This window comes from Aythya ferina (genome assembly GCF_964211825.1).
Source record: "Aythya ferina genome assembly, chromosome: 3".
Taxonomy (NCBI): domain Eukaryota; kingdom Metazoa; phylum Chordata; class Aves; order Anseriformes; family Anatidae; genus Aythya; species Aythya ferina.
Genome location: NC_140298.1, coordinates 119,979,228 through 119,995,181, shown reverse-complemented (window position 1 = coordinate 119,995,181; position 15,954 = coordinate 119,979,228). Strand labels below are relative to the sequence as shown.

At 68.9% G+C, this 15,954-nt stretch overlaps 2 protein-coding genes across 2 annotated transcripts; one reads left to right on the top strand and one right to left on the bottom strand.

Annotated features, from left to right (window-relative positions):
• The first annotated feature begins 220 nt into the window (after window positions 1-220).
• Window positions 221-1,250, top strand: OST4 (oligosaccharyltransferase complex subunit 4, non-catalytic). Its single transcript, XM_084516101.1, has 3 exons — window positions 221-317; window positions 486-605; window positions 1,099-1,250. Exon 2 carries the CDS (start codon window positions 487-489, stop codon window positions 598-600), a length of 114 nt encoding a protein of 37 aa, XP_084372227.1. The 5' UTR covers window positions 221-317; window position 486; the 3' UTR covers window positions 601-605; window positions 1,099-1,250.
• On the bottom strand, window positions 1,239-15,836 carry AGBL5 (AGBL carboxypeptidase 5). Its single transcript, XM_084516043.1, has 14 exons — window positions 15,656-15,836; window positions 15,397-15,568; window positions 14,305-14,471; window positions 12,866-13,043; window positions 11,904-12,082; window positions 11,195-11,714; window positions 10,812-10,981; window positions 7,256-7,391; window positions 6,730-6,917; window positions 6,019-6,227; window positions 2,286-2,404; window positions 2,055-2,101; window positions 1,748-1,905; window positions 1,239-1,668 (listed from the first exon to the last, which is right to left on the bottom strand). Exons 1-14 carry the CDS (start codon window positions 15,826-15,828, stop codon window positions 1,256-1,258), a joined length of 2,829 nt encoding a protein of 942 aa, XP_084372169.1. The 5' UTR covers window positions 15,829-15,836; the 3' UTR covers window positions 1,239-1,255.
• Window positions 15,837-15,954: the final 118 nt, after the last annotated feature.

Here is a 15,954-nt window from a genome sequence, read left to right as displayed (position 1 = left end):
CCCCCATCCTCTACCCCCTGTCCCCTGCCCCTATCCCTGTCCCCTCCCTGTGCCCCCACCCCCTGCCCCCCGCCCCGTCCCTGCCCCCCTGGAGGCGCCGACGCCGCGCTGCCCGCGCCGGGCCGTGACGTCACGCGGGGGGGGGGACGGGGGCCAGGCCGTGACGTCACCGCAGCGGGCCCGTGACGTCACGGCCGCAGCCACCACACCCCCCCCTCGCCGGGCCCCGCCCCCCCGCCGTCCCACGGTGCCCCGCGGCCGGAAGTGGCGCGAGGAGCGGCGGAGACGTGGCCGGCGGCGGGAGCGGGCGGCGGAGAGTGAGCGGCGGGGGGGGGAGGGGAGGGGAGGGGAGGGGAGGGGAGGGAAGGGGCGGGGGGGAGCGGGGGTCCCGGGCCGGGTGGGGGCGGCCCGGTGCCGTTCCCGGTCCCGTTCCCGGTGCCGTTCCCGGTGCCGGTGCCGGTCCCAGCCGCCGCCGCCCGCCGCAGGATGATCACGGACGTGCAGCTCGCCATCTTCGCCAACATGCTGGGCGTGTCGCTGTTCCTGCTGGTCGTGCTGTACCACTACGTGGCCGTCAACAACCCCAAGCGCCACGACTGAGCCCGGTGAGCGCCCGGTACCGCGCAGCCCCCCCCCCCCGGAGCCGCCCCCGGCACCGCCTCCGCCTCCCCCGGGCCGGCCCTGCCCCGTCCCGCCCCGGGCATCTCCGCAGCCCGGCGGGCAGCAAGGCCTGGCCCTGCCCCGGCCCCATCCCCGCCCCTGTCCCCCCCCGTCCCGTGTCCCCAGCCCCTGTCCCCTCCCCGCTCTTGTCCCTGCCCCAATCCCTGCCCCCATCCCATCCCTGTCCCTGTCCCTGCCCCCCTCCCTGTCCCCAACGTTGTCCCCTCCCCACTGTTGTCCCTGTCCCCATCCCATCCCCACCCCTAGCTCCATCCCTGCCCCTGTCCCTGTCCTGTGTCCCCAGCCCCCGACCCCTCCCCGCTCTTGTCCCTGTCCCCACCCCTGCCCTTACTGCTCTTTTCCCTGCCCGAATCCCTGTCCCCATGCCCCCCTGTCCCTGTCCCTGTCCCCATCCCCACTCACTGTCTCTCCCCACAGGACTGCACAGAGCTGAGCAGAGCGGAGCCGACCCAAGCGCCCCGCACCATGGGGGCCGTGGAGGCGCCCCGTGCCCACCCGCCGTGCCGTGTGGCACCGCGCACCGTGCTCGGTCCCGACGGGCGTTAACACAAACACGATACAAGATAAAACCGTGTTATGTAAAAATGCCTCCCGCCGGCCCGCGGGGCGAGCAGGGCGGCTCCCAGCACCGGGCACGGTGCCGAGCACGCCGGTGGCTGCTGTGGCTCCGCCGCGCCGTCGGTCCTGGGCTGGGTGCGGGCGCGCGGCCGTGGCGGGTGTGGGGCCGGCGCTGGCGGCCGCAGTCAGGCCTCGGCGCAGAAGGAGAGGAGCTGCTGGCAGGAGCGGAGCGAGGGGCAGCCGGACACGGGGCTGGGCGGGCGCTACAAGGCAGGAGAGCGGGTGGGGAGGGGCTGGGGGCCGAGCCCCCCGCCTGCGCGGCAGCCCCCTGCTGTGCACGGGGCCGTACCTGGGGGCGCAGGCCCTCGCCCAGCAGCTGCTCCACGCTCTGTGACCCCGACATGGGGACCGGGGCCGCCTGGCAGGGCCCTGCGGGGACAGAGAGCGGGGTGAGGGGCCGGGGCCGGGTGGGCGAGGGCCCCGCGGGCTCTGGGGGTATGGGCCCTACCTGCGGGACTGTGTGGGGTGCGGGGCCCAGCACGGCCGTGCCTCTGGGCTGGGGGGGCTGCGGTGCTCCCGGGGCCGAGCGCGGGCAGGCTCTGGGTGGTCGCTGCCCCCTTCCTCCGCACCGGGATCCTGCTGGGGCGGGCGGGGAGCCCCCCCGGGCTGCGGGGAACCACACGGGGCTCCTGAGGGCGCGGCGGGCACCTCCGGGCCCCCTGCGGCACCGGCCCTGCCTTCCCCCGGGGGTGCAGCCAGGGCTCCTGCGGGCTCGGCGGCAGCGCAGGCGGCACCGCGGCGGCGCCAGCACCTACCCGGGCTGCTCCGGGGCTCTCCTGGCGTTCAGCTTCTTCGGGAGCACCTGCACGGGGAGACGAGAGGGGAGGGGAGGTCAGCGTCAGGGTGCTGGGGCTGGGCTGTGCGGGGGCACCGACCCCTCCTGGCACAGCCAGGACACGGTGGCTGTGCCGTTCCCCAGCCAGGTGTCCCTCGGTCCCTGGTGCTGCCCAGGCCCGGCCCTCGCCCGTGCTGGTGCCTGGCAGTACCTGCAGCAGCGTGGGGCTGTGCGTGGCCATCGGCTCCCCGCCGCCGCCGTGCCGCGCCTCCCATGGTCCGTGGCTGGTGCCCGTCACCGTCCCTGCCTGGGTGCTCGCCAGCAAGAACCCTGTGTGAGGAAGGAGACGGCTCAGTGAGGGGCTGGCACCTGCAGCACCACGTCCAAGTTGTCCTCTGCTACACCAGGGACCTCGGTGCTGGATCCCAGAGCCCTGTTTGGGGTGCAGCCAGCGGGGGCTGTGCGGGACCAGCCCCTGTGCCTGGCTGCTGCGTGGGGACACAGGGCTGGCACGCAGGGTCAAGGTCTGTGCCTGCGTCCTGCCTGGTGGTTAGGGTGTACTGCTGTCCCCAGGGCGTGCTGCTGTCCCTGGGGCTTTCCATCCACCCCACAGCAGGGCCAGAGCCCCCTGTCCCCGCAGCTCACCCCTTGCCCAGCAGGAGCCCCCACGCTCAGCCTCAGCACCTCCGCGCCCCAGGGCCTGCTCTCGGAGCACACGGTGGCCTCCGGGGAAGCACAAAGGGCCCCCGGGAGGGGCAGGGAACGGGACCAGCCCCAGCCCCGCACAGCACAGCTCCTCGTGCAGGCCTGTGCCTTGGCAGCCCCCTGCACAGCGGGGACGGGCAGTCCCGGTCTGCTCCCCACCAGGCACTCAGTGTGGTGCGGAGCCAGGCAGCAGTCCCTGGCAGGCACCAGGCAGCACCAACCCTGCCGCACAGCCGCAGCCGAGCTGCTGGCTCCGTGCCGTGCTGGCTGCTCCTTGGGAGCCGAGCCAGGCTGGCGAGCTGCCCTCATGCCCAGCACGCCCGCGGGCTGTGAGCGCAGGAGGCGTGGGCCCGGGCCCGGCGCGCGGTGGGAGCTGCCCGAGCAGCTGCTGGAATGCCGGCAGGGGGAAGGCGACGGGCGACACCCAGCACAGCATGGGGACAGCGCTGCTAATGGGAAACAGCACGCTGGAGCGAGAAGAAAGCAGCGCAGACACGGCCCCGGAGCCGCAAGGACAGGGCTGCGGCTGCAGACAAAGCCCTTGGCCCGCGCTAGATGTCAGCGGCCGTGATGGAGGAGGGTTGGTAATGAGAGCGAGCGCGTGGCAGCGGCTGTGAGCGTGCAGCGGCGGCAGCAGAGCGCAGAGCCCCGGGCAGCGGCGTGGGGAGCTCGCTCTGAACCAGGTGCCCGCGAGCTGCCACGCTTCCCTCCTTCCCCCTCCTGACCCCGAGGGCGTGACGAGCTCCGAAGCAAGCGGCTGAAAAAAGGGCGATGGACAGCAGGGTGAGGGAAGGCGAAGGCATGGCGGGCAGCATGCCGTGCACGAGCTAATCCCGTGTGTGCAAAAAAAAACCCAACCCAACCCGACGGGTACACGGCCAGCAGAGGTGGCAGGAGCAGCAGGCGAGCACAGGGAGCACGAGCACGAGCATGAGCATGAGCACGCCGTCTGTGAGATACCAGGAGAGCTGAGGGCTGCAGGAAGCAGCTGCACGTGCAGCCCCAGGAGATAAGGGCTGGGCCGTCCTTGGACTCCCCAGCCGAGCTGTCGGGAACCTGGGAAGAGGAAAGGGGCTTGCCCAGGGCACAGCATGGGACAATCGGGGGCACGCAGGGAATTGGGGCAAGCTGTGAACGAGCAGACCCTGCGGCAGGCAGGAGCCTGCAGGGTGAGCCACTGGCTCCGTGAGGCTGAGGGAGTTTGGGGAGCACAGAGACCCCTCCTGCATGGGGGCTCGGGCGGGCAGTGACAGCGCTTGGCCGTGAGCTCAGAGGAAGCAGCTGGGGAAGGGACGAGCCTGGTGCCGGTTGGGGCCAGCGGGGCAGGACGTCCTCCGTGTCCCCTGCGTGCTGACCCCACATCCCGTGCAGGGTGGCAGCGTCTGTCCCCTTCCGCACAGCAGCAGCAGCGTGAGCAGGAAGGGGCAGGAGGGGACGTGCCGGGGCAGCCTCCTGTCCTGTGCCACCGCAGCACACCACGGCACACCACGGCACACCACAGACCACCACCTGGCTGGATCCGAGCGTCCCCGTTTCCGTTTCCCGGCTGCCCAGGAAGGAAGAGCGGGTGGGAGCATCCCGGTGCTGCCAGGGGACAGGGCAGGGTGGTGGTGCGGAGGGCAGGAGGCGAGGGGCTGGCACGGCAGAGCTGTGGGGCCGCACATCAGCAGGTGGAGCCGCCCGGCAAACCCACACAAACACCAAAGCTGGCAGAACCACGGGCAGCACCGTGTTAAGGGGTGCCCCGGTGCCACCAGGACGCAGCAGGGACACCCCCCGTCGAGCTGCCACTGGGGTCCCTGTCCCAAGAGCGGCGCAGCCGGGGCCCCACCGGCTTCCCCTGCCATTGTGTTGGCAACCACAGCCCGTGCTGCCAGCTCCAGCTGTCTGGCTTCCCCTGCCGGGGAGCGTGGCCGGGGAGGCACAACAACGCCGCTCCCTCCCGTGCCCGCCCAGCCCCACGGCCTCAGCGAGCGGACGGCTCCCGCAGGCTCCGTGTGGACAGCGCGTGCCCGGCAGAAGGAACAGACACTACAACGTGCCCAGGGGAACATGAACCTTTTATTTCCTCCCCGCCACGTTCTCGCAGCAGGGGAGAAACGGTCGCTACAGAGCGCTGGGAAGCACACACAGAGGACGAAGCAACGCGCGCCACGCAGGCGGAGCACGAGGAGCCGACGGGCAGAGCAGCACCACATCGGTGCCCCGCCACCACACCACACAGCCGCAGTCACGCCGCAGTCACACCGGCCGCCCCCTGCCCCGCGGCACCGAGGACGCCCGCTCGTGCCGGGGCCTTTGGGTGCACGGTGCCCTCCGGGGCCGGGAGCCCTGCGGCAGCCCGGGGCTCGCTGCCAAGCCCCGTCTGCCACACGCCGCCGCCTCGGCCAGCAGCTCGGGGCACCGCAGCTTCACCGGACACCACCCAGCACCCTGCCACGGCCCTGCCTGCAGCGCGGGGCGCTGTGATCGCACTGCTTTGCCACCCCAGAGTGCGGTGCAGCCGGTGCAGGGCTGCATCTGCGCCTCCAAGCCGTGCGGGTGGCTCGGTGCTGCCAGGCAGCCCCTGGGGCAGGAGTCACCGCTCGCTCAGCCCCCAGTGAGCTGCCACAGCTCAGCCCCGTGGCGCCCACAAGAGTTGTGCCGTGACAGAGCCACGCGCCACAACCGGCTGCGCCTCAGCAGGTGCCTGGGAAGGAGAAAGGCACTTTGGTGTCACCCCACGGGCCTAGGGAGCAATTTGGGTGCCGGAGGCCGCAGGTTTTCCGCGCTGGCCTCTCCAGAAAGCACCGTGCTCTGCGCCCCGCACAGCGAGCTGGTCAGCCCGGGGCTGCTGGCACTGCTGGCACAGAGCAGACTTGTGCCAGGCAGCCCGCGGCGAGCACCGTCCCTCTGACCTGCTGCGGCAGGAGCAGGGGCTGCAGAGCGGGTGGGGGGGAGCTTGGCCAGGCCCCGCAGCCCCCCCAGCCGACGACATCAGGGGTCTCGCTGTGCTGTGTCTGTCCCGACCCAGGTGCGGCCGCTCCGCTGGGGCCGGAGCGCTGAGCTGCGCCCTGCGTCCAGGGCCCTTCCGAGGGGACGGGGCGGCCGGTCACACGCACTTCTTCCACTCAAAACCACTTTTGTTACGTCAAAGCACACAGTTACGCCGGCGCCGAGCTCTCCTCAGGGCTGCGGCTTCGCACAGCAGCTCGACAGGCACTGGACCACGTGCGCGAGAGGCCCCCAGCCCAGCTTACCTCTGACCGGCGCCGGGGCTCTCGCGCCGCCCGTCTGCGGGCCCTGGCCGTCCGCGGCTGTGGCGCAGGGCCGGCTGCAGCCGAAGGAGAAGCTGGGCGAGGCTTTGATCTGGGGCGAGTCCTGCTGGCTGCTGCCGCTCCCGCTGGTGCCGTTGCTGAAGCTGCGTGTGCGGGACAGGGCGTTATCCGAGGCCGAGGTCGGGAGCCCTCTGCGAGGGGAGAAGCGGCAGCGTCAGCCCCCGGCCAGCGACGGCACAGGCACCGAGCGGGGGCCGATCCTGCTGCTTCGGATGCCCCATCTGGGGGTGCTGAGGGCAGTGACACTGCCCCTGTCCCCAGGCAGAGCTGAGCACCGCACACACGTTGCAGCCTCGGGGCAGCAGCAGCACATTGCAGTCCCAAGTCCCTCACCCCGACCCCAAATCTGCCTGCACCACTGCCTAGCTGGGCTGGGGTGAGCACAGAGGAGAAGCAGAAGAGGCACTGGCCCTCTGCGGGCTGGGATCGCTGCCCAGGTTACCGGGCTGGTGAACCCCTGTCCCCCCTGCCCACCGAGGGCACCGACCTCTCTGCAGGTCACACAACTCCACAGGGGCGAGCACCAACCCCTGCCAAGTGGGGCAGCCAACAAGCTGCAGTCACTCGCTCTGTGCACACCCATCTGGCCTGACCGGGTCTCTCCCACAGCCCCGAACACCACCAGGTCCTTACGTGGTGCTCCTGGGGGGGCTGCGGGCGCCTCTCCTCCGCGCGCAGCCGGCGGCGCCCCTGGTGCCACGCACGTGCTTCAGCATCCAGGCCCGCAGGTTGCTGAGGCAGCTGTGCTCCGACAGGACGATGCGTGGCCACGGGTTGCACTCTGCCATGTCCAGCGCTGCCACGGCCAGGGCTCTCCCGACCTGCCGGGGCGAGCGGCAGCCCGTGAAAAGCAGCCGAAGAACCCAGCCCCAACAGCCCCAGAGCTCGTTTCAGACCCCAGCAGGTTCCCCACCAGGACAAGTGTTCCCACGGGTCCTCGGTGTGTGCGTGGGGCAAGGCGGGTGCCCATAGCCATGGGGACCTGCTGCCCACCACTGCTGCTCCCAGCGGTGCAGGGAGCCTTGGCGCTCGCAGCCAGGGCAGGCGGGTGGTGTGGGGTCTGCACCTTCCTCACGGAGGCAGGGAAGCACAAAGAGGGGGGGACGGGGACTTGGTGGTGCAGGTGGGCAGGACCACGCCGCGCGGGGCTCGCCGTTACCTGCTCGAAGAGCTCCACAGTGTACTTGGAGGGGAAGGCGGGGGGCGGCGGGGGGCTGGCGCGCCCGTTGTCGTGGCAGGCCACCGGGATGCTGTTCACCGAGCGCCCCGTGTTGTAGTTGCACTCCAGCGTGTAGCTGTGGAGCAGAGGGGAGCCCGCCTCAGCCCACGCCTGCCCGAGGGCAGCCGTGCAGCCGGTGCCTCCCAGCAGTGGGTGCGGGCACAGCACACACCAGGGCAGCGGGCTGAAACTGAAGGCAGAGAAAGGAGCCGTGAGGGGGCTGGGGCGGGCAGCGATCTCTGAGCAGAGCCCAAGGAGTGAAGGCAGCGGCTGCTCCCCAACATGCTGCAGCCAGCAGGGACAGCCCAAGCGCTGCCTTGCCGGGGTCAAGCAGCCACCAGCAGGTTCCCTTCAGCTGTCCTGGGGTTTGCAGCCACTGCTGGTGAGCTCACACTGAGGACGGGACAGCAGGGGTCAGCAGGCAGCACATCGCCCAAAGGAGCCGGGCCCTGCGCTGCGCTGGCTTTGAGGGGCACAGGAGCAGGGCTGAGGCCATCGCCTGGTCCCTGGGCTGAGCCACGGGTGACCGAGGGGCTGTGCCTGTGGAGCGCTGGCAGTGGCGCTGAGCAGGGTGCTGAGGGCATGAGGCTGGTGGCAAAGGGGGGGGAGAGGGGACGGCCACAGACCGTGCACGGAGCCAGGGCACCTGCAGACACACGTGGGGCAAGGCGGCGTCTGGGCAGTTTGGAAACCAGCACCAGGAGTGGGGGTAACGAGCACGGGGAGGGGGGAATCCTCCCGGGGAAAGCCCAGAACTGCAAAGCTGGAACCTGGTGGGAAGGGCGGCGGGACAGCGCTGCCTGCGGGGTGGGAGCCCTGCCACGGGCTGCTGCTGGCAGAAGGCTCGCCCCAATCGGGCCGTCTGCGTGGTCGAGGCACAGTGACCATCTCCAGGCCCTGCAGGGCGACCCGCAGCCCTGCCGGCTGGCCCAGGGCTACCAGGCTGGCTGCACACAGCCTGGGGGATGGAGCCGCAGCAGTGTCAGCCCTGCCCGATAATGACAACAAAAACCACCCGACCAGTGAGCAGCTCACAGCACACCACCCCCGGCTGGGTATGGGCAGAGCACACGGGCACCCAAGGCAGCAGCACGCCGCACGGCCTCCTGCACAGTGCTGGCGTTGTAACGCGGGCAGGGAGAGCACCTCGGCTGTACCCGGGTAATGGGACCTCTCTGAGGGCTTCTCACCTTGCCTTCCGAGCCATTCTGACCCCTTCAGGGGTCTGCTTGGGATGCAGCCCTGGGAGGAGGGGCGCAGGAGAGCAGATCCATTCCGAGCAGCCCCCAGATGCAGGGGGCAAAGGTGGCAGGAGGGGGGGAAGGACAGGGAGCTGCTGGCGAAACTCGGGGACAGGAAGGGCACAAGAGGTGACAGAAGGGATCTGCAGAGGGGGCTTGGGAAGCCAAAGCCCGCGTGGAGATGAGTGTGGTGAGGGACGTGAAGGGCAAGCGGGGTTTGCAGGGACGGGGCGAGGCCACAGGCTGGAGCAGGATGTCCCTGGGGCAGGCAGCACGGGTTCCAGTGGCAAGCTGCAGGTGTGAGTGTGGCCCCACGGGGCTGGGGCTGGTGATCCCCAGTGGGTCCTGGCGGCCAGGGGAGGCTCTGGGGACCACGAGGAATCGAGTGCAAGGCAAACGAGTCCTGGGCTCCAGCAAACGCCCCTGCGGCAGTTCTTCCTCCTTCCACCTGTTCCTCGGGGTCTGCATTGAAAACACGCAGTGACGGGGGCCCCCCTCCTCCACAGCTCGTCCATTTGCTGTCCTGTTGTGCTCTTTGGTTGGAGCTTTGACTTCTCTCCCCTCTCAGCATTTGCAGGGTGTGAACAAAGACGATGCCTTCAGAGACAGATGATGAATGCCTGCAGGGGCTCTGGGTTGCTCTGTGCTCTGCTGCATGGTGCTACGGGTGCCAGAAATGTACCCGTACTGTGTGCTCGGAAGTGATGAGAAGAACCACGAGACGCCCACGGAACACCGCCACTATCCCCAGCAAATCATGGGCTCCTCCAGGTTTCGGAGGGTGCTGGGGAGAACCTGCAGGGCACAGGTATGTGCAGGTGGACAGGCCCCGGGGGGATGCAGCTGGGTCACTACGAGGACTGGTTAGCTGGGGGGAGGGAGGGAGGGTCCGTCCTGACACTCGGACACAGCGGGAGAGCGGCTGGGCCCACAGGGAACCCATGACAGAGCGCTGCTGAATGAGCAGGGGGAGGGGGAATCTCTGCCTGGAGATGGGTGCAGGGCAGAAAACCACCCCAAAGGGAGGAGAATCCAGCAGGGATCCCCTCAGAACCCTCAATGTCCTGAGGTGCCACAGACATGGGTGCCACATCCTCTTAAAACCCCCCAGGTCACCGCTGGAAGAGGCTGGGGGATCCCTGACGGGCAGAGAAAGGCAAACGTTGGATCTGTCCTCAGGAAAGGCCGGGACAACCGGCACCTCGCTGCTGGGTGCTCGGACCCGGGGAGCTGCTGGGGGCCGTCAGCAGCACCCCCTGCACGAGGTGATCCTCAGCATCAGCACGGGTACTGCCGCAGGGCTCGTTTCGGCTGGAGCAGCGTGCTGCCCTGGCTCTGGAGCAGCGTGCTGCCTTGGCTCTCCCTGCAGCCACACAGCTGCTGGGCCAGACACAGCAACAGCTGAGGAGAGGGGGAGGAGCAGGGACGAGAACAGAACTGCAGCCCCTGCTGTCCCAGCGCAGCCCAAGCCAGCGATGAAGCCGCTCTCAGAAAGCAGCTGCACAGAGGGCAGCAACTCCCAGGGGAAGTCCAGGGCTGCCAGAGGCCCAGAGCTGCTTCCACACCTCCTCGACCCACAGATTCCTGGGGAACGGGGAATCTGCCGAGGACGTGTCGCACGCCTGCCTCCGTGGTGTCGTCCCTCAGCGTCTGCTACAGGCGCCTGCTGCGGACAGGGGCACGGCGGGCTCGCTCTGCTCCGGCCATCTCTGTGCTCCCAGCAACCACAACACAAACAGTCCAAAAATATCGCATTGAGGTCGAAAAGAGGCACTTGGCTGCCACAGATGAAAAGAATGTCCTCAGTTTGCATACCACAGCAGTCTTGTGTGTGAGAGCTGGGGAAGGTGAGCCCTTTACAACCACACCAGTTTTGCTGACAGCTAAACACACACACACACATCTGGGAAAGACAACCGTGGAAAGCAGCAAATGAGCAGCACCACCACAGCCGAGCCAAGAACCAGAATGGCTCCAGGAGGGCCACGAAGGAAGGGGAGGCGCGAGAGAAAGAGGAGCGAGGCTGCGGGCAGGGCAGAGCCCACGGGTCAGGAGGGCGGCAGCACCTCGCAGGCCGCCCCCAGCGCCCTCCCGCACGGCACCGAGCTCACGCTCCTCTCGGCCTGCACAGCCCCTGGTAGCCAAGCAGGGCACAGCCGGCACCGCACACGCAGCCCCAGCCCTCCCCGACACCCCACGGGGCCGGCTCCTCCCGGCACAGCCGGTACCGAGCGCGGCAGCGCCGCTCTGCCCACCTGTGGATGATGCCCAAGGCTTTGTAGATGGCCACTCGCCCGCTGCCCTCCTTCGACTGCCCGTCCCGCTTGTCTTTGGCGTACATGTTCTTCTCCGAGAAGTTACAGCCCGTGAAGTCAAAGTGAGGTGAGTTCAAGGAGATGAGCTTAGGGAACAGCATGTTCTCCACCTGCAGCAGAGGACCAGGGGACAGGAGGTGATGCTGGGGGAGCCCTGGGCCGCTCACCCCTTACGGCAGAGGGGCAGCTCCCGTCCTCCCCACACCAAGGCCCCGTGCCAGGCTGGCAGCGGGGAGCAAACCCCAGCATGCCCCAGAGGCAGGGAGGGCAGCCAGGGGAGGAGGAACGGCGAGGTGGGCTCCAGGTCCCCGTCCTGCCCTCACCTGATCGTTTTCATCACTGAAGCTGTTGCCGTACATGAAGCAGCCGCGCTTGGAGGCGTGCCCGTGGAGGTCGACGTAGTATGCCAGCCCGCTGTGCTGGGGCAGGATGGTTTCGGGGAGAGGCGTTGTCCTCTTGGCTTCCTCCTCGGGGGGCTCGGCGGAGCAGCTGGCAGGGAGGATCAGCTCCAGCGCGGCGGGCGGGGGCTCCTGAGGCGGGCTGCGGCGCGTGCCGGCGCTCCAGGCGCTGGGCGAATTGCGGAGGTTGTTGGCTTTCTCCAGCTCCGACAGGGCTGCCTCGGGGCACGGGGCGCTGCCGCGGACGGAATGGTTGGAAGATTTGGTGCTGAGCAAGCTGGTGCTGAGAGGCGAGACGTACGTCCTCCAGTCGGGGGAGCCCGGCAGGACGCGGCTGTGCACGTGGTGGTAGAGGAGGACGGCTTTGGCCCCATACACGGCAGGGTGCAGCTCGGCATCGGGGTTGAGGTACTGGCGGTTCAGGTTTACCCCGCGGGAGTCGGTTCTGCGGAGAGCAGAGGGAACGTCAGGCTCTGGGTGCGGCCCCGGAGCTGCGCCCCGTTAGTTTTCTGCTGAATTAACGAGATGAGGCAGGGGAGAGGAGCCCGCACAGCCCCTGGCGATGCTGCAGCCGCATCCGGGCCGTGTCCCTGCCCGCTGCCAGCCGCGGGGCCAGGCCGCCCGCTGCACTCACCGGTAGTGGCCTCGCGCCACCCCGTCCGGGTTGAGCATGGGAATGAGCTTGAAGACAAACATCCGCCGCAGCATCTGGGCACGGGGATCCTCCTCGCGCAGGATGAAGTCCAGGAAGCCGTTGAAGACAAAGCTGGATGGCGTCTCCCCGGGGTGCACCCGGCTGCTCAGGAAGAACACCTGGGGGAAGCAGAGGGGCTGAGGCCAAGGCGCCCTGCCAGGGCTCGGCTGAGGGGCCGGAGGTGGCCGGGCACCAGGCAGAGCCCGGGCTCTGCAGGGCACAGCTCTGCACCACGCGCTGCAACCCCACAGCTTTGGGTGGGTTCTGTGCCCAGTGCCTCTGCCACGTCCTGCCTGGAACGAGGTGGGGTACCCCTGCCTGGGACCGAAGGGGCAGAACCCCACGGACCCCATCGAGGGAAACCAGAACTCGTGCGGCCGAGAAGCGGAGCAGTGGCAGAGCGCCAGGGAGAAGCCCTGAGCTGTCCTGCAGCAGGGAACGAGCTAATTGCAAAGACAACACAGAACACGTCCTGATGAGCTCTTCCCCTGGAGGCAGCTTCCCATCGAGGGCTGCGGCTGTGTGAGCGCAGGGTGAGCTCCCCGCCCCTCCCTCGCAGGCAGGACTCGTGCCTAGCAGGGGCTGATGCTCCAGCACAGGGAGCGTTCCCCGTGGCCTCACAGCGCGGCAGTAATACCAGGAGGACAGAACAGAACTCCTGCAACGGGAGGCGCTCAGCTTCTGCCCACAGGAACACTCGTGTGGTGCTGCCAGCAGAGAGACTGCAGGGCTAAATGACGGGAATGCACTGGTTGCTCCGGGAGGTGCCCTGCTCCTGTGCCCCCGCGCAGGATCTCGGGCTCTACCCGCTCCCTGCACTTTTACCTGCAGGACGTGACGCCCCCCAGAGGGGCAGGGCAGCACCAGGAGCCAGCACCCCACCCACCAGCACAGCCACTCACCCTCTTCCCCGCAAAGCGGCGCGGCCGCGGCGTGGCAGTGTCCGGGAAGAGCTTGTCCAGGCGGGGCTCCCGCTTCTCCTGCATGCCGTGGCAGGAGGTGACCGTCAGCAGGTCAACGCGCAGCTTGTCCAGGGAGTGGCACAGCAGCTCCCGGTGGTAATAGACGGAGTCCAGGGGGCTGCGGGGAGAGGAGACGCTCGGGGAGCCCTCGGGCAGGGGGAGGCTCCCGGCCCCACAGCAGCAGCCCCTCTGGAGCTGTGCCCCTTGGGGAGCTGCCTGCTGAGCTCGTCGCTGCCCGCTCCCCTCACCCCCGCTAGGACAAGGAGGGCACCCAGGGAGCCACCCACTGGGACCCGGAGTCACCCAGGCCCTGGGGTCTCACTGCTGGGATGCCCCTGGCTGGGGGAGCCCTGGGGGAGCACCCCTGCGGTTGGACCCGCCGCAGACACAGCTCGGGCCAGCAGCACAGGGGTTGGTGGGGAGGCAGAAGGGGTCTGGGCGTCCTCGAGGGCCCTGCTAGTGGTCACTCTGTGTCCCCAGGCCCTGGGGGGACACGCAAACAGCCAGAGCAGCGCAGTGTGTGCCGGGACTGGCAGGAAGGAGCCCCCAGGACACCGAGCATGATGGAATCACGCAGTGCAGTCACTGCTCACTGCCACCTCGCTGTGCTTGTGGCTCCGAGAGCTGCAGCAGCTCAGGGGCTTTGTGCCCATCGATGAGCGGGATTCGGGCTGCGGGATCACCGCCAAAGCCTTGCTGAGGGACCGCCAGGTTGTGAAATTCTGACAGTTCTCCATCACGTGTCAGGTGAGAACCAGCACCTCCCACGCAGCCCTCAGTCTCTGTGCTCCTTGCGACCCAGGCCCTGAGCCTCGGGGATTCCTCCAGAAGTGGCTGCAGGGCAGAACCACCTGCAGGCACCCGAAACCACCTCTGTCCTCCCCCCACCTGGGCTCTGCGTTCAGCCCTGGCTTGCAAGAAGTTCTGGAGATCAGGGGAACTTCCCGGCACCCAAAGAGCCGGGTGCTAAGGCTGCCTCCTGGCAGTGAGGTCCCGTTTCTAGCAGGGTTGTAAAGGAAGGGAGCAGCAGACCCGAGACGCCCCGACAGAAAGGAAGCAAGGTCACGGCTACAGAGCACTTGGGCCTCTGCGAGCCCCTTCCCTCCACACAAGGAAGCAGTTCTGCCACAGCCCCTCTTTGGCACAACAATCCGAGCTCAGCCACACCAAGGGGATCCAGCCTCAAGCTGCCAGGCTGGCCGCAAGCCCCCACCCCTCTCTGGAAGCGCATGCGGGGGGACCCTGCCGGGAGGGGCGAGCACCACACGGGTACCGGGAGAGCAGCGGGACCCCGGCGCCAGCCCGGGCAGCTGCTGCCCTGCAGGCTGGGCCACAGCCACCCCCACCCGGGGGGCAGAGGGGGCAGCCGCGGTGCGCACCTGCTGGGAGACATGTGCTGGCACTCCTCAAAGCGGCTGTCCAGCTGCGCCAGCATCTCCTGGCACTCTGTGTAGGAGAAGGGGTAGCAGAAGGCAAAGTAGGTGGTGGTGCCGCGGTGCTCCAGGAAGCGGTGCACGAAGGACAGCACAAACTGGGTCTCCACCATCTGGGAGAGACACAAAGCAGAGGCTGAGCGGCCAGCGCGAGCGGCAGGCGGGCAGAGGCCATGCAGAGCCAGCGGCAGGCACCCCGCAGCCCCCCGCATGCTGGGGGGGTCCGGCAGCACAGCCCCCCCCCCCCGGGCCGAGGTCACAGCCGCGATCTGGGTGGTCCCAGACCGTGTTTGTTTGCGTCCCTGAAAGGCCAAGCTGCTTCCTACAAAGTCTGGGATTTCCCTGCCCACCTGCCTCCTGCAGCACGTGCTCATGTTCTCAGGGGAACATTCTGCCTTGCTGTGAGAGCCCTTTCCTTGGGAAAAGCTCTCCGGGGAACCCAGAGGCTTGTTTTGGTGCTTGTGCTCACCTGCCAGTGCTCAAAGAGCAGAGAACTGCCCTGTTCTGGGCTGTGTGGCAAAGCCAATGAGTGCTACAGAGCTCAGCGGGACATCGTGCCTCTCCCTGGAGCTGGCACGGAGCACACCGAGCCTCCTCCTCTGTGTTAGGGGATGTGAGGCTCCCTCAGCACCCTGCGGGGCAGGGGTGTGCTGGTGAGGGTCACAGCGGTGTGCTTGGAGCAAAGACAGCCCAGAGCACCAGCAAGAGATTGTCCTGCAAGCACCCCCTGCCACGACTGGAGACAGAACGTACCGGGAAGAGCAAACTCCCTCCAGCAGCACGTTCGAGGCCCAAGCACCTCAGTGGGCTGTGCCAGCCGACCTGCTGCTGTCCCTGCTCCTACTGGGGTCAGCTCCAGGGCTTCCCAACCACCCCTGGGTGCCGCACGGCTTCCCTTCCCTCACGGGGGGGGCAGCTCCACACCTCCCGGCCCACAGAGCAGGGAAACGGCCGGGAACGGCCCGGGGAGCAGCGCAGCGCCGGCCTGTCCCAGCTCTGTCCCAGGCCCACACCAGCCCCGTCCCCGTCCCCGCGCACCTCGAAGCTGGGCCGCTGCCGGATGCGCTCCCAGCGGGGCCGGCCGGGCAGGGTGCGCACGAAGGGGGCCATGCCCTGCGAGTACAGCCGGCTCTGCTTGTTCATGTTGAGGATGTGCAGCTTGATCAGCTTCCCGGGGGCGCCGCCGCGCACGCTGAAGTAGAACCAGGACCTGGCGGGGCCGTGAGCACGGCGGGGCGGTGAGCACGGCGGGGCCTGCCGCCCAGCCCCCCCCCCCCAACCCGGCCCCTCCCGGTACCTGTTGCCGTTCTCGTACTCGGTGCGGGCGCAGTCGGGCCGCGTCCAGACGTTGAACTCGTAGTCGGCGGGCGGCAGCGCGTCCCCCCGCGGCGGCTCCACCTGCTCCACGCGCGCCAGGTTGCCCGAGTCGAAGCGGGAGCTGAAGAGCAGCCCCCCGCACCGCACCTCCATGGCCGCCCGCCGCCCGCATCGCCCCGCGCGGCCGCCTCGCAACAGCAACGCGCCCGCCCATTGGCCCGCCGCCCCCCCAGCACCGCGCCCGCCCGTTGGACGGCGCCTCGGCAACGCGCCGCGCGT

Excerpts from the sequence above, each read along its gene's own strand:
- OST4 (XM_084516101.1), top strand. The coding sequence starts at position 487 with ATGATCACGGACGTGCAGCTCGCCATCTTCGCCAACATGCTGGGCGTG.
- AGBL5 (XM_084516043.1), bottom strand. The coding sequence starts at position 15,828 with ATGGAGGTGCGGTGCGGGGGGCTGCTCTTCAGCTCCCGCTTCGACTCG. Across the intron at positions 7,392-10,811 it reads GCCTTGGGCATCATCCACAG|CTACACGCTGGAGTGCAACT; the intron begins GTGGGCAGAGCG and ends TCTGCTCCACAG. Across the intron at positions 1,906-2,054 it reads AGAGCCCCGGAGCAGCCCGG|CCCGGGGGGGCTCCCCGCCC; the intron begins GTAGGTGCTGGC and ends GGTTCCCCGCAG.